This window comes from Prunus avium, chromosome 3 (genome assembly GCF_965620075.1).
Source record: "Prunus avium chromosome 3, drPruAviu1.hap1.1, whole genome shotgun sequence".
Classification (NCBI taxonomy): Eukaryota; Viridiplantae; Streptophyta; class Magnoliopsida; order Rosales; family Rosaceae; genus Prunus; species Prunus avium.
The window spans coordinates 40,295,483-40,315,324 of NC_142286.1; the positions used below are offsets into that span (position 1 = coordinate 40,295,483).

The 19,842-nt window shown below is 41.4% G+C and overlaps 3 protein-coding genes and 1 pseudogene across 4 annotated transcripts; 2 read left to right on the top strand and 2 right to left on the bottom strand.

Moving 5' to 3' along the window:
- Positions 1-4,695: 4,695 nt before the first annotated feature.
- LOC110764323 (Calcium-binding EF-hand family protein) lies at positions 4,696-5,421 on the top strand. Its single transcript, XM_021967260.2, has one exon. It carries the CDS (start codon positions 4,873-4,875, stop codon positions 5,302-5,304), a length of 432 nt encoding a protein of 143 aa, XP_021822952.1. The 5' UTR covers positions 4,696-4,872; the 3' UTR covers positions 5,305-5,421.
- Positions 5,422-6,323: 902 nt separating this feature from the next.
- LOC110764324 (UPF0481 protein At3g47200-like) lies at positions 6,324-8,638 on the top strand (annotated as a pseudogene). Its single transcript, XR_015834403.1, has 2 exons — positions 6,324-6,629; positions 7,019-8,638. The product of XR_015834403.1 is annotated as a UPF0481 protein At3g47200-like (transcript).
- A 2,661-nt stretch (positions 8,639-11,299) lies between these two features.
- Positions 11,300-14,723, bottom strand: LYK2 (Protein kinase superfamily protein). Its single transcript, XM_088251013.1, has 2 exons — positions 13,715-14,723; positions 11,300-13,517 (listed from the first exon to the last, which is right to left on the bottom strand). Exon 2 carries the CDS (start codon positions 13,469-13,471, stop codon positions 11,381-11,383), a length of 2,091 nt encoding a protein of 696 aa, XP_088107139.1. The 5' UTR covers positions 13,472-13,517; positions 13,715-14,723; the 3' UTR covers positions 11,300-11,380.
- A 516-nt stretch (positions 14,724-15,239) lies between these two features.
- Positions 15,240-17,326, bottom strand: LOC110764457 (Aldolase-type TIM barrel family protein). Its single transcript, XM_021967444.2, has 7 exons — positions 17,119-17,326; positions 17,017-17,021; positions 16,531-16,593; positions 16,331-16,437; positions 16,103-16,200; positions 15,733-15,867; positions 15,240-15,564 (listed from the first exon to the last, which is right to left on the bottom strand). The coding sequence occupies exons 1-7, from the start codon at positions 17,233-17,235 to the stop codon at positions 15,409-15,411; spliced, it is 681 nt and encodes a 226-aa protein (XP_021823136.1). The 5' UTR covers positions 17,236-17,326; the 3' UTR covers positions 15,240-15,408.
- Between the last annotated feature and the right edge of the window lie 2,516 nt (positions 17,327-19,842).

Sequence of the window (19,842 nt, forward strand, 5' to 3'; positions counted from 1 at the left end):
CTTGTATTAGAAAATCTGAAATGGGTGATGCACTTGTATTAGAAAATCTTGAATTGGTTGATGCACTTCACCACTAAATCCCACCAGCAGCCCTAGCTCATCTTCATGTCACCATGACCAAGCTTCCAACCAGAAATGATAGCTCATACCTAGCTCACCATGACCAAGCATCCAACCAGCACATGCTAAGGTCAGCATGACCAGCAACTTCAAGGGCTTACAACTTGGGCTTCTCTTAATCAAATTAGGACTTTAAGCACTCTAAATTGAAGTTCAGAATGTCTTCTTTCCAGCCATATGTTATTTGGGCCAATCCAAGGTCGGAGGAAGAAGTTAAGGCCGAAACAAATTGCTAACTCATTTTCCGCGCTGATAAGATCCATCCTGAGTATGGTTCTGTGTTTGCTAGGTAACGGACTCCAGATTTATCCAATGGGGCTGAATTTTGGATATGTTATAGTACACACCAATTGGAGCAACTTTCATGAAGAATGTGGCCTCATCCGAGCTATGTAGGTTGCTGAAACAAAGCTTGCAATATGACCTACGGAACTGGACTGGCAGGGGGCTGTAGCCATAATGAATTTGTCTTTAAGCTCTTCATCAATTCATCCAAATTAGGCCTTAACATGCTTGAATTGCATGAATTATGTTCTCCAAAGCCATCATTGTTACCTAAAGCTCAATTAACTGAAAGATAAACACAAAAAGGATTAAAAGCACAAGTTTAACTCAAAAACATAACCAAATCATAAGCTAGAAGGGTAAGAAATAATATACAATTATGAACCGATCAGGGTGCCAAAGGTGGGCTTAGGCAAAGGGGTGCCGAAGGTGAGCTTAGGCAAAGGGATGCCAAAGCTTGGATGTTGCAAAGCATGGAGGTGCCAAAGGTGGGCCTAGGCACGGGGGTGCCGAAGGCGAAACAAGCTTGCATGTGGCAAGGGGAAGAGCTAGGCACGAGGATGCCGAAGGCACAAGACTTGCATGTCGCAATATAAAATGCCGAAGGGCATGGGGTGCCGAAGGTGCCAAGCTTGCATGTCGCAAGAGGAAGTGGCTGGGCATGAGGATGCCGAAGGCATAAGACTTGCATGTCGCAATAATGCCGGAGGGCATGGGGTGCCGAAGGTGCCAAGCTTGCATGTCGCAAGAGGAAGTGGCTAGGCACGGGGGTGCCGAAGGTGAGCTCAGGTACGGGGGTACCGAAGGTGAGCTTGGGCACTAGGGTGCCGAAGGTGGGCTTAGGCACGAGGTGCCGGAGGTGAGCTTAGGCACGGGGTGCCGAAGGGGAGCTTAGGCACTGGGGTACCAAATGTGAGCTTAGGCACGGGGGTGCCAAAGGTGGGCTTAGGCACGGGGGTGCCAAAGGTGGGCTTAGGCACTAGGGTTTGGATGGGTCCGACCCTTTCCCTGAAGGCTGGGCTTTGGAGTAGGGAGCTGGGCTTGTTTGGGAAATGTTTTGTGTCATGGCATGGGCCGTTTAGGGGGCTGGGCCTTTTAGGGGGCTGGGCCATTTGGTGAGCTAAGATTTATGGGAGCCCCCAAAAAAGTTGCATGCCCCTTGCCGTTCGGCAAGGGGTTTAGAAAGTCCCGGGCTTGGGCCTAGAGATGAGCCTAGTCCCTGTTTTTGTTTGAGTGCCAGTTTTTTGGGTTTGGGCATTTTAGCGATAGTTGGGAGGTGAAATGGGGCTCGACCCAAGGTGGGCTTTTGGAGCTAGGTTAGCAAAAAGGAGCTAGGTCATTAAGTGGGTGAGCTAGGTCGCTTTTTAGAGATAGGTCAGCAAGTGGGTGAGCGTGAGCTAGGTCGCACTTTAGAGCTAGGTCAGCAAGTGGGTGAGCTAGGTCGTTTTTTAGAGCTAGGTCAGCTGCGAGCTTTGGTACATCCCTTGCCGATCGGCAAGGAAATTTGTTGGCAAATGTTGAGGCCTTGTGGCCCATTCTTCGGCATGGTGAAGTAGTGGAGCCTTTGGGGATTTTGACATGGATTTGGAGCTGGGCTCTAGAAGAAAGAGAAGGAACCTTCAGCAGGGCCTGGGTGTGTTTGAGCTAGGCACGTGTCGTGCTGTTCAACAAGGGGCCATGTGGGCTTGGGTTGAGCCTAGAGTGCTAGGCTAAGCTAGGCAAGGAGCCAAGGTGTCGGTCGGCAAGGGGGAGATGCCGAAGGGAAAATGGATGCTAAAGGCACAAGGGTGCCGAAGGCAGAGGGGTTTGCCAAATACATAAGCTTGTATGTCGCAAGGAAATGTGCCTGGGCACGTGGGTGCCGAAGGTGGCACAAAGCTTGCGTGTCGCAAGGCAATGTGGCATGGGCACGAGGGTGCCGAAGGTGGCACAAAGCTTGCGTGTCGCAAGGCAATGTGGCCTGGGCACGTGGGTGCCGGAGGTGGCACAAAGCTTGCGTGTCGCAAGGCAATGTGGCCTGGGCACGAGGGTACCGAAGATGGCACAAAGCTTGCATGTGGCAAGGCAATGTGGCTTGGACACGAGGGTGCCGAAGGTGGCACAAAGCTTGCGTGTCGCAAGGCAATGTGGCTAGGCACGTGGGTGCCGAAGGTGACACAAAGCTTGCGTGTCGCAAGGCAATGTGGCATGGGCACGAGGGTACCGAAGATGGCACAAAGCTTGCGTGTCGCAAGGCAATGTGGCTAGGCACGTGGGTGCCGAAGAGAAGGAATGCATATGTGCAAATTTTATTATTATTTTAAGAAATTTGGGTACCTTGTGGATATTTGAGCTTGTGGCATGTCCTTGGAGCTGGGCCTTCAAAGCTTCGGCAAGGGCTTGTCCTTCGGCAGGAAGAATGAGGGGCTTGATCCCGCGAGTTTCCAAGTTCTTGGTAGGTGGGCCTCATGAGCTGGGCTTTGGCAAAGGCCTGGGGTTTGTGCTCTGTGGAGCTTGGCTTCAGCGGGGGCTGGGGGCTTCCAGATTTGGCAAGGGTGTCTTGGGGAGCACTTTACGAGCTGGGTCCATGGGGGTCCGAGTGTTCGTTTAGTAGAAAGGCCAAGGTGGCGCGAAGGTGTGTTTGAAACTTCAGCAATGGAGTTTTATGCGATGTTGGGCTTGAGCAATGGCCTTGGGGCCGGGTTCCAAAGCTGGGCTTCGGCAAGCCTCCTTGACCCAGGTGGTGGCTAGGGTTTTGAGGGTAGATTCGGATTTTTAGAGGCTGGGTCCTTCCGTTTTTGAAACGTAGCTGGGGCCTTTTTGTAGCTGGGCCCTTGTGCTTTTATAGCTAGGGTTTTTATACCTTCGGTAAGGGAGTCCAAAGATTGGAGATAAGGGCCAGGGTTTGGGGAGAGGAGGTGCAAGTCCCCTATTAGCTTAAGACATGTCGTCACCTTTTAGCTTGAGGGGCTGGGTCAGCCAAAAATTGGTAAGTCACTCCTTCACCTTCTGCATGCTCCCTGCCGTTCGGCAGGGAAGCTAGGCTCCAAAATATATTCGGAGCTGGGTCCGTAGTTCAGCTCGGAGGAGGTGCCGATCGGCAAGAGATATTCGAAGGTATTTTGGTGAGGGGCTGATCTGTCTTCGGCGAGGAGTGGGTCTAAGTGCCTAGTTTTCGCATCGAGTTGGAGCTGGGTCCGTGGTGTCGTTCATCATTTGTTCGTGGAGGGGGGTTCATCCAATCTAGGACCGTCTAGGGTCTGGGTCCTTGACTGACGGCAAGGAAGTGATTGGAGCCTTTCGATCCTTCTGAAGTGTGGGCAAAGTTTTTAGCTGGTCCTTCAAGGCGTTCGCGATTTCTCTTGGCTTCAATTGGTGCCGTGAGGTTTCAAATGCTTTTGCCAGAGCTGGGGTGTCTTTGGCAAGAGCTTTTGAAAGATAGATAGATGGCTGCAAGGGTTTTTGCAAGGAGAAGACTCAAGTTCGTTCGGCAAGCTCCGACTGATAGACCTTCGGAGCTAAGGCTGGGGTCTCTTGTACTGTTGTAAGGAACCTGGGTCAGCCAAGCAAGGGTGTCGTGACCATGGCAAGGGTATGGTGGGGTGCCGAAGGCAGCGCACGCCGAATGATGGAGCTTGTGGGACAAGCTCAAGTCCCCATATTTTTACTCTTCAAAGAAGTGTCGGTCGGTACTTTGAACTGAGATGTTGGGTTGGCCCTGCAAGCCATGCAAAGTATAGCCACACTGATTGGCTTTTTCTTAAAATATCATCTTCTGCAATTTGTTGACCTGGCATTCAAGGTGGCTCCAGTAAGGCATTGCCTAACGGCAGCCTAGGTGATGTTGATTGTATGGGTGCCGAAGAGCACTGGAGAGGGGAGAACGACAGAAGCCTTTTGTGTCAATTCCCACAGACGGCGCCAAACTGTTGATGCTCAAAATGGTTGGGCCAAGATTGAGTCCAACTTAGTGATGAGGTGTGATGGATGATGGGTGAAGGTTTGGACCTTCAGCGTGTATGTGAGGACTTAGCCAGTTTATGAATATACAAAAGACAAGATATATGTGGTTCACCCTTAATGAATGGGCTACGTCCACAGAGAAGATGTTCTCATTATGATATTGTTTACATTTGTACAAGGGGATTAGACCCAAAGATAAATGGAAGAAGGCCTAGGGCCTAAGGTACAAAGTTTGGAGTCTGGAGCCCAGGAGTCAAGTCCCCGGGTCTGGAGACCCAGGACTCGAAGGCCAGACTAACAGGAGAGTCCTGAAGAGGGAGCCCAGCTCAGTTTCGAATCCTCTCTTAAGTGGAGAGTGGTATGCTTTTATAGGTGAGAGGGAGCCTTCACTTCTTGTTGTTTTCCGATGTGGGACTCCTCTTGCTTTGCTTAGAGTTCCTTCTAGTCTTCTAGTTGCTTGGTCAGTTATGGTGTCAACACTAGTGCTTGCTTCCTATAGAATAAAAATTTGATCCAAGTGAATTAATGGACAAAGTGGCACAATATGAGCGCGTTTTCAATCAATTTGATGCAAATGGAGATGGCAAAATATCACCTTTGGAGCTGCAACAATGTGTTGGGGCAATCGGCGGAGAGCTTTCGTTGACAGAGGCAGAGGTGGCCGTGGAGCACCTGGACTCAGACGGAGATGGGCTGCTGGGTTTGGATGACTTTGTTAAGTTTGTCGACGGCGGAAGAGAAGAAGAGAAGGTGAATGATTTGAAGGAGGCGTTTAAGATGTACGTGATGGATGATGGGTGTGGGTTTGCGTGCATTACACCCAAGAGCCTTAAGAGGATGCTGAGTAGACTTGGAGAGTCCAAGAGCGTTGATGACTGCAAGGTCATGATTTCCAGATTTGATCTCAATGGTGATGGGGTCCTCAATTTTGATGAGTTTAAGGTCATGATGTTTTGATCCATGCAGTAGTACTATGGTTACCTTTCCCGTGTCTGGGATTAGATTAGATTGGATAATCGACCATATTTATGTAGTATAAATAAATAAATAAATATGTTTTTATGTTTTTGCTTAGCTTTAGGACCTGCTTTTTTCATTCATTAGTAGTTTACTTAGGATTCCTTTATGGCTTTAGGACCTGCTTTTCAGCCAATCCTAACTTGAGACAGAGATAAGACAGAGATAAATATTGCAGGGATTGAGTTGATTAATATTAGAGAGAGGTTCTTATCATCCCTGGTATGTTTTTTTTTAAAAAAATACAAGTGATAATCTAAACTACAAAAGAGAGTGGGGTTTTTCACACACACAGTATCAAGGTGTCATAAGGGTTCGAACCCCATTACACCTTGATAGTATGGTGGACACTTGAATCGGCAAGGGTCTTCATCTACACAAGCCCTCGCAAGATTCGCTAATGTGACAGCTGCATCGAACGATTAAGGTGCCTAAAATACTCTTGAAAATGAAAAGACTAAAATACCCTTAAAAATGGATGGTGTTAAAGTTAGATGATAAATAATGAATTTTGAAAAATTAAGGTGACATTTCTCTTAAATTTTTCCTTAAGGTGACAAATTGAAACTCAGGTATAAGTTCAAGTGACATTTCTACAAAATTCCCTTAGAATTATGTTTAACAAGTTGTTTATGATGAATATGCCTAGTTCCTCCATAGTGATACAAAATTAGACCTCCTGCACTGCACTGCACTGCGCCGCAACATTTGTTTAAAATTTGGGTGAGGGAGTTAAATGAGGGATGGGGTATGGGGTCCAATCCTCTGTCTGAAGACAATAAATAAAAATTGAAAAACCAACTAAACACACTTCAAGATTTAGATTTATGGTGGGGTTGAGTTTTTTGCTTTTGGATAAGAGTGTAGTATTTCGAACAAAAAAGGATAAGAGTGTAGTTTACATTCTTAAAAAGTGAGAATTTTTCTTTGCTTCTGCAATGAAAAAGATGTATGTTTATGTTTATGCCTGGCTCTGTTTCTGTTTTGCTTGTGCACATTAAAATATAATGTTCGTTGGTAGTAAAGTTTTTCTTCACGTGTGATGGAAGATTATATATATGAGCAGCAGAGCTGAGCAGAACAACCCAGGCAAAAACAAATTAGAATTATGGTGAATACGCCTCCTATTTCCTTTATGATCACACAAGAAAATAGCCGCACTAATTTCTGTTGATCTCTTCCTCTCTGATGCTCCATTTTGGTCTGCTGAATCTTCTTCTTCTTCTTCTTCTAACGGCATAGCCAGATGTGGTGTTAAAATTCAGGTACACATGTTTTTCTAACCATTTTATCTCTACTTTTTGGCCGGCTCCAGTCCAAGTGTCGAACCCCAACCCAAATACATCTATAGACTATATATTTTAAGAAAATAATTGGAAGTTACAACCATATATTAAATTTTCAATTTGAAGTTTGAGTCACACTTACTGTTATAATTATGTACTCACATCACATCAATCTCTACTCACAACTTCTTGGCTAAATTTCTAGCCTCAGATCATATGATGAAATGATGAAATGATGAAATGATATTAGATATGGTTAGGGCTGTCTTTTTCAAACACATCAGAACAAATAAACACAAGCCCTTAAATGGCGCAATTGGATCAATTTTGTTTCAGCATTAATCATTTCAGGACAACTATATTCACAGATTGGGAGCATATATCTATTCTATAGTAGTCATGGCAAATTACAGAAACGTTGATAGTACATCGATTCTTATAGACGATGGCATTGCTGAAGAATTGAGAAACACCATGGCAACAAAGCTTTTTTGTGATTCGTCCTTGCCTGCTTACCCCTGCATCTTCAGAGTTCCCGAATTGATTCGGAGACACAAAACAGCGGCCTATGAACCTGACATACTCTCAATCGGGCCCTTCCACCGAGGCTGCGGCGAAAAATTCCAACTCATGGAAAATGTAAAATGGTGGTATTTAAGGTGCCTTCTCTCATCATGCCCGGATATAAGCTTGGAGAGCTTGATCAAAGGCATCACGGAGTTGGGCAGAAGGCCCCGCGATTCCTACTCAGATGCGTCGAATCATCTCAGTCAAAAAGACTTCGTAGAAATGATAATACTTGATGGTTGCTTCTTGTTAGAACTATTCCGAAAGGTACTTTGGGATGATCTACGAGATGAAAAGGACCCCGTTTTCAACATGTCTTGTATGCTGGAGTATCTGTACCATGACCTTCTGCTGCTAGAAAACCAGCTCCCTTGGTTTGTGCTGGAGCGTTTATACAACCTAACCGCCAATAACACTATCCAAATAAGTGCCTCCCTCACTAAACTTGTGCTCAACTTCTTCAAACAATCCGTGATCGATGATCGGATTTCTGACCTCAATCTCAAGCTCCCATCTGAGATTTTGCACATACTTGATCTGATAAGAACCGTGATCGTTGTTCCATTCAAGGATTTGAAATCTCAGAAGAAGGAAGAGCGTGTGGAAGAACAAGAAGAGCAGAAAAACGAGCCAGAATTGCCACAACGGATCCCAAATGCAACAACTCTTTCGGAGGCAGGTGTTCTGTTCAGAAGAAGCAAAAACACCCCAGAGTGCATAATGAACATAGAGTTCAACTTCAAAAACGGGGTATTCACAATCCCACAGCTGGGAATTGACGAGAAGACAGGGCCTCTGTTGTTCAGGAACCTCATCGCCTTCGAACAATGCCACCCACTTCGGCTGCACAAGATAACATCCTACGCCGTTCTGATGGACAACCTCATCGACACGAGCAAGGATGTAGATCTTCTTCGTGAGAAAAAAATATTGGCGAATTGGTTTAGCCCCTAAATTATTCAACGAGCTTTGGAATGACACAACTGTCATTGGATTTTACTACAGAGGTATCTGCGAAGATGTGAATAAATATTACTACACTCCCTGGAACAAGTGGATCGAAACCTGCAACAAGTGGATGGAAATACTGAGGCGTGACTATTTATCTACCCCATGGAAGGTCATTTCTTTCATCGCTGCCGTTATCCTGCTGCTCCTCACCCTACTTGAGACCATATATACAATTCACCAGTTTTAATTATTTCTTGCGTCATCTTTGGGATTGTGGTGTTTCATATCTTTCATTAATAATTACCATTACCAACGCTTGATAAAAGCTTGGATATTAATGTAATCTGTTCTTGGGTGAGTTTTAATTAAGCAGCTAGCTAGCTAGCCTTAAATTGTGTGTTCTGAGTCTGACTCAAGCTCTGAAATAAAATTCTGGAAACTACACGGATATTTTCTAGTCTCTGTATGTAGAACCAGCAGCAGCCTTGCTAATATCTATCTATCTATCTATCTATCTATCTAGAAGTACTCTTTGCCGGACTTGCCAACCATGGCCTGCCTGCCCCGGTTTGTCTTTATTCTTTCTAATTTTATTTTAAAAGTTTGGAAACAAAAAACCAAACGAGCAGTCATTTTTATCTAATATTTATTTTGGTATAGGAAAATTGGATGGAAAATTGAAAGACTAAAATACTAAAATACTCTTAAATATGTTTAGATAATACTCTTAAAAATGGAAACACTAAAATACCATTTAAAATGGTGGAAAATTGGATGGTGTTAAAGTCAGATGACAATCATGAATTTTGAAAAATTCATGTGACATTTCTCTTACATTTTTCTTTAGAGTGACAAATTGAAACTGATGTATAAATTCAAGTAACATTTCTACAAAAATTCCTAATTCTAATAAATTTTTACCGAGGGCTCATATATAATCTTCCATCACCACATGTGAAGAAAAAGTACCAACACTATATTGTAATGTGCACAAGCAAAACAGAAACAAAGCCAAGCATAAACATATATATTTTTCATTTTTAATGCACAGGCAAAGAAAAATTCTCGCTCTTTAAGAATCCAATCTATACTGCACTCTTATCTTAAAGCAAAATACTCAACCCCACCATAAATCTTAAAGTGTGTTTAGGTAGTTTTCAATTTTTATTTAAGAATCTATATTCTTATCTTTTTCCTTCGAGGCCCCGCCCGACAGTTTAATTCGGCGAGAGGCCCATAAATATAGGAAAAAAAGGCCCATCCCATCCATCCTTGGGAAAAATGGAAGAGACGCTGTTAAGTTTAACATTAGGGTAACTTGTTTCCTTGGTTGCAATCTTGCAACGTGGCTCTGTAAAAGACAGCACTTCTTGTTCTACTCCAACAGCAGAGCCACTATCTATTTTTAAGGGTATTTTAGTTTATTTATTTTTAAGGGTATTTTAGTCTTTTCATTTTCAATTTCAAGGTATTATCTAAACATATTTAAGTAAGTTTTAGTATCTCCCAAGAGACGAACACTAGCTAGTGTGAAAGTATATGATGTTTTTAATTTAATTTAAAATGATATATGTAGGATTTATTGTTTGTTGATATTGATATTTTATTTTTTATTACTGGATGGATATTGATTTGATTTATTGGAATATTGGTGATCATTCGTGTCTCCAATAATTGATATTAGTGTATGTTTTGACTGCAAAATATATATATATATATATATATATATTGAAAATAATTGAAAGTAGCTATGGTTATAAAAGATGCATGATATAATTGCATGACCTGAATGTTCAACTTTGTTTCATCATTAAACAACCGTTTTGCCCACTGAACTATAGCATAATTGTCAATATACTCCCCAAACTAATTGTTCAGTAAATTAAGGACATAAATTTTTGAGTTTTCTACGATTTTGTCCCCTAAACTATTTGCATATTGTCAATTTAGCCCCTTAACAAATTTTTCAGCAAATTAAGGACTCCAATTGTTTAAAAATCACCGATTGAGGGCCTATCATCAATTTTTTTCAAATTCCATCCAAATTTCTGTCTAAATTAAGGGTAAATCCGATATTTAACGATTTTTTTTATAAAGAAAATGAAAAACCTCACCTACCCAACTTCACACCCCTCACGTGAACACCACGTATTGGGTAAGGGGTAGGGGTAAACATTCAAGTCCAACATGTGAACACCACATATTGGGTAAGGGCAAAAGCCCAATTCAGGCCCAGTCAATCAACCCGCTTTGATAACATGTTAAATTTCAGAGAGACGGGCATGCGGCCCACTACTAATAACACCAATATTGTCCCCAACTTAACCATGTACAAAGCCCAGTAAATGTGAGGTTTTATCACAAAAGGTCTCGGTGATATTAGTAGTGAAACCATTCATTACATACTGTATTTTATTTAGTCAAGTTTTCGATATGAGACTTATATTCTTCAACAAGAGGCAGAGGTGGCAGTGGAGCACCTGGACTAAGATGGAGATGGGCTGCTGGGTTTGGATGACTTTGTCAAGTTTGTTGATAGCAGAAGAGAAGAAGAGAAGAAGAGAAGGTGAATGATTTGAAGGAGGCTTTTAAGATGTACGTGATGGATGATGGGTGTGGGTTTTGGTGCATTACACCCAAGAGCCTTAAGAGGATGCTGAGTAGACTTGGAGAGTCCAAGAGCGTTGATGAGTGCAAGGTCATGATTTCCAGATTTGATCTCAATGGTGATGGGGTCCTCAATTCTGATGAGTTTAAGGTCATGATGCAGTAGTACCATGGTTACGTTTCGCGTCTGGGATTAGATTAGATTGGATAATCGACCATATTTATATAGTATGTTTTTATGTTTTTGCCTAGCTTTTGTAATTTGTTCATTCATTATTAGTTTATTTAGGATTCCTTTTAGACTAGTTGATTAATACAATACAATACAATCCAACATATTGCAATTAAGGTTTGGTTTGGTTCGAACAAGTAGCAATGCAATTTATCTATTTCAGGAAACGGAGATTAATGATACATAGGAGAAAACCTGCTCTTTGTGTCCCTATCAGATTCTTGCTTACATATATATACAGGAAGAAGGAGACTATTATGTATACCTTACTTACCAAAACGCCAAGACAAGAAACCTAAGACAAATTAAAACATTTGTAACATATAGCTACAAACATGTCTTTTGTTTGGATCCTTGAAACCCTTTATTCACATCACATATTGCTATTGGTTTTTACTGCTGCCTTCACTAGAGGTTTACAAGAGCTCTCACTGATTAAAATATTCTCTCCTTCTTGGCTTAGCGACTCTTCCACCAACCTTGACAGTTTCTCAACAATTTCTCCTGCACTTGGTCTCAAACAAGGGTCTTCATCTACACAAGCCCTCGCAAGATTCGACAACATGACAGCTGCATCGAACGAGTAATTTTCACCCAACCCGCTGTCCATCCATTCCCTTAGCTCATCTGCATTATCTGACTGCAATATGGACTTGATTTTCTCTGAGAGCCAAAAGTTCCCTTCTCCCTTCTCACTTGGCCTGCTTATTGGTGTTTGCCCACACAAGACTTCCAACAACACCACCCCATATGCAAATATATCAATGCTTGGAGAAATTACACCCTGGTGAATATATTCAGGAGCCATATAGCCAAGACTCCAAGAGGCAGCAGGGCTGGTTGAACAAACTTGGTGGTCCTCAGTGTCATTTTCAGCACACTTTGCCATGCCAAAGTTGCCAATCTTGGCATTGAACTCTTCATCTAAAAAGATGTTTCTGCTCTTAACATTTCTATGGACATAACTTGGGTTCATTACGTGGTGCATATACTGTAAGGCCATGGCCACATCAAGACATATCCTCAGCCTTTGGCTCCATGTCAAGAAACAATAGCAGGAGGCAATGAACTGGTTTTTGATTGCCAATCCACCATGAAGCCAGTCCTTCAATGATCCGTTCTTAGCATACTCGAAAACGAGAAATGATTCATGACCCTCAGTCAAACATGTGCCCAACAACCTCATTATGTTGGGATGGTGGTAAATTGCATCATGAAATAGCCCAAACTCAATCCTTGAGATGGTATCTGGTTGTGTGCGCTTTATTGCTAAGTTCTTCCCAATGAGACGGCCGTGATACACAGATCCCTCAATGTGGTTGCTCGAACTGAAGTCCTCGGTTGCTCTTCTCAGCTCCTCAATGCTATATGTCTCCACCAGCACCTTACGGGGTGTGGTGGTATCGATGATCTGACCATCTAATGTTTCCTGAGATCCCTCAAATGAGACTTTCTTGTCGCTTGTGGTTCTCACACTTAGGCTAAGCTGTTGCAGTTCCACATCACCTCCTTTTGGCGAACCCTGTTTCTTTTTCTTCAACTGAATTAACAAGAAAGCTGCTGCAATTGCAATGCTAGATCCAATAATGACCCCACTAAGTGCAACATACAATCCAATCTTGTGCATTTTTGGTTTTTTCTTGTGTGGACTAATTGCTGGGATGCTAGTTGCTGGAAAACGCAAATTGGGTTCACGGGGTTTTGCTAGGGGACCAAGTGTAGGTTTGCCATTGAGTGGAATCAGAAGAGATGTAAGAGGTGTTAAGCTGCTTTCAGGTCTAAAGGTTCCTCCTAGTGATCTGTTATTTTCAAATACGATAGCTTCTTGGGTAGTATTGAACTTAATTGCCAAATCAGAAATAGTATCACCTTCACTCACCGGATAAGACAGCAAGAGTCTTGATTGGGAAGATGAAGAAGGACAAGCACATCTCAAGGGGATGAGTAACTGAAGCTTATCAGCAAGAGCCCAAGGCGAGACGCCCCGGTTCTTCTCTCGGATGGCTTTGCAGGTTGTCAAGCCTTCAAGTGCTTTAGCAATGCCATAAAAGCTCTCCCCCTTAATGGTAGTTTTTGTCAATTCAGCATGAAACAACCCACCATTGCTGCTGCATTTACAGTCGATTGGTATCAACAAAGGCTCATCTTTTGGAAGAAACTCTGTGTCTGCTGAAAATCCGTTTGCTTCTGCAATCACGAACCGGTTGATGCCTAAGTAAGCACTCAGATTGAAAAGCGATGAGTAGTATGAGTTAGTCCGGAGAATCGCAAACGTCCTGCACTGATTCTCTAGTGATGATCCATTGGTTCCAGCAGAAGTGCAGTGGTAGCCAGAAGCATCAGGAGATGTGGTCTCGCAGCTTAACAGGTTCTGTGACTTGTGTCCAAGTACCGCAAACACGAGAAGTGAGATGAATAAGAGAGAAGCTGTCGAGTGGAGCTTAGTGAGCAAAGCTGCAGCCATGCCAATGACCACTAGACTGACCACTCACTTCCACATGATACAAGGCCTATAAAAAAAATACAAAACAAAACAGTTAAAATACTTACTTTGAGAGAGTGAGTATTTTGGATCCATACAAATATGTTGGAGTTGAAATTAAATACAAGAATTCTATCAAAGTTGTTCATGGACAGGATTCTTGGGGATGACAAAGGAATTCTATATATTAATTGCTCTGTTTCCAGCTGTTTAATTAGTCCTTACCTTGGGCTAATTCATCCGAAGTTCCAATTGCCACTGATCATAAGTAGCTACCAATCTTTCTCTAACTCGGCAGAAATCATGTGTGCATTCCCCAAAATGAAAAGATGGAAGCAAAGCTTAATTGGCAGGCAATATCAGTATGGATCAAAATGGTGCAGGATTAGAAAAGGCTGATTGGGAATTGGAGAAAAAAGAGGATAAATTTAGTCCAAATGCATTCGAAGAGACAATGACGCGATGCATGTTAAAGGAGAGGCATGAAAGAGAGAGAGGCCTACACTACACATTGATAGGTCAAATTGGTGATGAACATCCTTAAGTTGACAAACGCCACCAATACTCATAGCCCTATAATCAATATTTGTCCTCGCACATCACATCACACACGCGTTGCTTGTATGATAATTAACTTTTAGTCATAGCCTAAAGATGAAACCAATAAGTGTGCATAGTTATAAATTTATTTCTAAAAGAAGTAACAGGTAAAAAGAAAGACCCTTCATCATATATGAGTTAAGGCCAGTTATTCAAAACAGTGTGCCTGCTCCCTTAAATCTGAGTTCGATCCCCCTCCCCGTATATTGCACCCGGATAAAAAAGAAAACCCTTCATGCTTGGTGAGAGAGACAATGAGAGGTCATGGAACACACTCAGATTCATTCAGGAAAACTTGTTTGGGAAATCCAAATGCATGAATGTGTGTCATTCATTCAATCATTCGAGAGAGAGAGAGAGAGAGAGAGTGGATCAAAACTTGCGTCGCAGTTGCAGTGTAGTACAATTTCCAGCTCATCCTCCCAAGAGAAGAGGACTAAGCTAAGAACCCCAGAAGGCCAGATGAGGAGAGTGATGATGCATGTACTTTTCGTCCAATCAAAGTTAAACCCAAGTACCAATGAATATGAATGAACCGAGAGTCCAACAGAGAAGGGCACGTGATAACACATGCAAACCACTTCTCTTGGTCAACAGGATTAATATTAATAGAGACTTTAAAACCAAGACGAATTTGAGCATGCCTGAAATCTAAATGCCTTGGCCGATACATTAAAAATAGAGTAGTTTCTTCTCATATCATGCCCACAAAACTTACACTAAGTCGCACGTATACTATTATGACAATGCTCAGGTGGAAATAGATATCTCCCCTTTCTCAAACGTTTAAAAACACATCGATCCGATCCCTCGTGTCTCTTTTATTGTATGAAATGGGTGCTTGAAAAACGATAGTTAGCGAAAGGAAAAACACCAAACAGAATTTTTGGACCTGCTTTGCACGTGCGGCAAGGCTAGCCCGAAGGAAAGAGAAAAAAAAAAAGTCCTGCATCAGCAGTAGTGGATGCCAAATGAAAACATTTTGCAGATCGCATATCATGTCTTGTGCATGTGCATCAAAATTAGAAGTGCTCCACAGATCAGGAGAAAACATATCTTAAGAAGAAAAGAAAAATAAGCATGTGCTGACGTGGTGGACATTAATTGTCTGGGGAGTTATGATTATCTAAAACAAACAAGTATGACATAATTCATGATAAATACACTTGAGAGGGCAGCCTCAAATATTCTTATTCAATCAAGTTTCAAAACTCATCACGCCAACTGGATCATACATGTAGTGTAGACACTGTTAATATATGTTGATATAAAAAAATAAACAAAAAAACCAATTATGATACATCTTGCATGTACCAGAATCAACTTTCGTGTTGAGATTCCTCAACACTACTTCTCAAAAGGGATATTACTGCACTAGGGTCTGAGGCTCCAAACACTGAACTTCCAGCAACTATGCAGTTGGCTCCGGCTGAAGCTGCCGCATTAATGGTTGAAGGACCTAAGCCACCATCTACCTGCGTAATGCCGTTGACACTAATGAGACGCATATCCCCTCGTCCCCAGAAAAACAACGCTTAAAACCCCACATAGAATGTGTGTGTGGAGAGATACACCATATCGGGGGTGAACTAATGGAACTTACATATAAAAAGGTTCAGAAAAAACATAAGGGATTAACTTACCTCTATATCTAGCGAAGGGTACCTTTCTCTCAGTGTGCGCACCTTCTCCATCATTTCTGGCATGAACTTTTGTCCACCAAATCCAGGTTCTACAGTCATAACAAGGACCATTTCCACAGGATTTTCACCCTCAACCTGTGGATTACAAAGCATCATTGAATACCTTCTCAATTCGAATAATTATGCGGAGTAAAAGTTACCGAATACTCGACAATGTATGCAAGTGCAGTAGATCAGATTTCCTTTATTAAGTTAAAGAATGGCGTGTCAGTAAGCCTGGCCATTCAATACACACACACACACACCTAAACAGAACTGAAAATTTGCAAAACACCAAATAAAGGGGGAAAGAAGGAGAAAGAAGTAAGACCAGAGGATAAACGTCTTCAATTGGTGTTCCAGGCTTTAATGCCACACCTGGCTTCATGCCCTTGGACTTAATTCTTTGAACAAGTTCTTGCCAATTTTCTGCATAAAGGAGGATAAAGTAAATGAATGAAGGATAAATATAGAGACCCTTTGGTAACAAGAAAATACAGTAAGGCAACAAGAAATAAAAGCAAAATGAACATCCCCATTCCCAAACACCACAACCCACCTTTCGATACCTCAACATGAAATGTAAAACCTGAAGCGCCAGCTTTCGACAAAGGTTCTACATAATCAAGAGGATTTGTGACCATAAGGTGACAATCCAAATACGCCCTGTAGGTGAAGAAGAATGATGCCTACATTACATCCATTTATTCTTGGTTTTAAAAAAAAAGAAAAGAAAAGAGAACATGTCAAGGAAGTTACTCTGTGTGCTTTCTCAAACTCTGAATTACGGGTGCACCAAGTGTCAAGTTTGGGACAAAGTGCCTATTAAGAAAAGAACGGATGAACAATAAGACCACCCCCATTATTTACAATTGTAAGAAGTAACGGTGTGATGTGTAGAAAACATAAAAGCACTTTACTTTGTCTTAGTAAGCACATAACAAATCTTTCATAACCAAAAAATGAGCAACTTTAATGGCACAATTAGATTATGAACATGCCGAATTGAATACGAACAAAATCACACACTGATTCAATCCTACTAATGGAATTATCATCCCATACAGTTCCAGTACTATCACAACTTCATGTTCTTCTTCTTCCCCTTCCCCCCACATCCCAAATCCAGAATCAAACACTTCATTGTGTCAAAATTTAAAGATGTGGAATGATCAAACCGAATTGGATAGCAGTCACTTGAGAGACATGGAAACTAGTCAATGAGCAAAAGCTAATCAAACCTACCCATCCTGCACAAAGAGACGAGAAATACGCAAGTTTTAGTGAAAAGAAAAAAAAACATTGAACTTCATCAAACAAAAAAGCTGATGAATTTCGAGGGGGTACCATGATGTCCATGTGGAGCCAATCGGCGCCAAATTTGAGCATGCGCTCGGCCTCCGATGCCAAATTGGCGAAGTCCGACGACAGCATCGACGGTGCTATTTTCGCCGCCACACCCATTTTCCAAAATTCACAGCTCTATTCAACCACTTTTCAGTTTGGTGGGCGAGAAGACACTTTGACAACTAGTCCAAGAAAACAAAGTTAGCTCAAGAGGGTTGGTGGTGGGTAGAGTCGTGAGGGAAGGTGGGCTGAATTGGACTGTGATAGATAAAACACTCTTTTAAGCCCAATAAGAAAATGGATATCAAGAAATGGCCCACTTAGACAATTCCTGCACTTTGGCCATTGTTAATTCAGGAGAGAGAGATGATGAGGGAGGGAGCCGTGGAGAGAGGGAGAGGAACAAACAAAGCCACGTGGAAGGACGGCGCATCCTAAGAAATTTTGTATGTTGAATAATTTGAGTGATTGATTGATAATTATTCCACTTGAAGATAATGATAATCATGTGGATATGCTGAAACCACCGGATACAAACAGACATGGCCAGCCCAAACACAACACAAATATTCCAAGTTTAATTTCAACTCAAGAATCGCTCATTGCAAATTGAATCTTTTTTTATTTATTTTGGCATTAAGCAAAGCATTCACATCGTATAAATAAAGTCAGAGAGTGGGTGGTGGTTAAGGGTTCACATCTTCTAAATTGCTGTTTCGGACTTTCGACTTTTAGGGGCACTGCCACTGGTCCCCCACCCCCCCAATCCCCCCACCCTAACGCAAACGCCAAACCTATGTGTTTCTGTGATTCTCCCTCCCCATTATGTTCATGTGAAACTTTTTTCATCCGTCTTCTCTTCTCTGGAGAAATTAAATTGGTTTATAATTGGCAAGTGTTGAAAACGAAGGGGAAAAACCAAACTCCATTTTCTATCTTCATTTGGTTCTTATCCACCACCACTATCTATATAAAATATAAACACAACATGGATTGTGACATGCACACTAACTTTTCATCTACAAATCACCACTCTCTCAACAGTCATCTTCCATTGTTGTTATCATTTGGAACAGTAAAAGTTTGGTTTTCCCCTCCATTATGCAAGCCTAATTACTCAAAGATAAAGTTGTTAAGTTTTGACCAAAAAATAGATAAAGTCGTTAAGAGCAGTCAGTTATCTCTGTACTTGAAATTCCGTGTTCAAATCACTCTTCTCTAATATCATTTTTTTGAAGGGTAAAAAAAACCTAATTACAGAGAAATAATACCAAACTCTTCCACAGAGCAAACTAAAGGTCCCTTAACGCATTAAAGGGACAGTAGATGAAGCACTTTATTTGTGTTTACAAGATAGTTTACTTGTAGTATAAGACAGGACCCATCTTTATCTTCATGCATGCTTAAGTTTAGCTATTGTTAATTAACTCCATAAATAATTAGGTTATGGTCGATTTGGGTGAAATACATCATTTTCGACTTTACTCCGAGCCAAGCCACGTCTTTGAATTCGTCTCTTGTAATGAGATCATGCAAAGATTAGTGTCTTTTTGGGGGATAATACAACAAAATTGAAACGAAAGGACGTCGGTTAGCAATATCATGTGATTCACTGATAACGCAATTTAATATTTTAATGTCTGCTGTCAATCAAACTCAAGCACAGCAGAGGCAGAGAGGGTCGAACAAGAGCAGGGGCAAACCGGTCATGCTGATCTAATTTGCTGCCTTCTGTCTTGTCAAAGCATGGCACTCTGTGCATGGTTTATCTTGTTTGACTTTTATTTCCTTGTTTTGTTTCTCTTGGTTTTGGCCTCGGGTTGTTCTCCTGGTTTTGGCCTCGGTTTGTTGGGTTTTTTTCACTTGATCGTTGGACTTTAAAAAAAAAAACAATATTTAAATTATAAGAGGGGATATAACTCGAGTATAAAAAGGTGGACAGACTGTTTTGATCAACTGTTCTAACTCATTTATGCTGGTTCGTTAAACTTTGATTATCACAAACTCAAAGCCAATAACATTTTACACAATTTTATTCTGCAATTAGGCCTTATTTGGAGAGCAATTGCTTTAAACTACTATATTAGTAGGTCATTTTGCAATTTCAAAGCCTTTTTAATTATGAAACTTTTGTTTGGTCAACAAATCCGTGTTAGTTATTAACTTTTTTTATAGTTCTAATGGAAGAGATTATTATGACTTAATTGCAACCTAATACAAAGGCGACCAATTATGAGATTTAATTCAAGTCATGGAATGGAAATGGACACATGGATTCAAAAGCGATGTACAGGGTACTATCTGGACCAATATTACATAATAATTCATTTACACGTGAACGTGGTTATTGTAGTAATAACATTTCTTTTTCTTTTTCTTTTTTGGCAAGGAATTGTTTGTAGTAATAAAATTTAATTGCGAATTTTCGTGGGTGCATCTGAAGTCAACTTCTGACACGTTGAACATTCGTTAACATTTCTACAAACTTCTTTTAAGGGTTATAAAAATGTCATGCCAAAAAAAGATGTATAGAATATTGGTTTTGTTTAAACAACAAAGAAAGAATTAAAAAGCGCGACATTCCTTTGATTTTGTTTGTAATTCAATTCAATGAATTACATGTTTATTATTAATATAAAAAAAAGGTTTATTATTTGGGAGATTACCGGATACGCAGCAGAACAGAAGTTAAGAAAGATTAAAGCATGATTAAGGGGTTTAAGA

Bases quoted from the DNA above. Each gene is read 5' to 3' on its own strand.
- LOC110764457 (XM_021967444.2), bottom strand. From the start codon at position 17,235: ATGGGTGTGGCGGCGAAAATAGCACCGTCGATGCTGTCGTCGGACTTC. The intron at 16,201-16,330 runs GTGGGTTGTGGT...TCCTTTATGCAG, and splicing joins TCATGTTGAGGTATCGAAAG to AAAATTGGCAAGAACTTGTT. The intron at 15,565-15,732 runs GTAAGTTAATCC...GGCATTACGCAG, and splicing joins ACCCTTCGCTAGATATAGAG to GTAGATGGTGGCTTAGGTCC.
- LOC110764323 (XM_021967260.2), top strand. From the start codon at position 4,873: ATGGACAAAGTGGCACAATATGAGCGCGTTTTCAATCAATTTGATGCA.
- LYK2 (XM_088251013.1), bottom strand. From the start codon at position 13,471: ATGGCTGCAGCTTTGCTCACTAAGCTCCACTCGACAGCTTCTCTCTTA.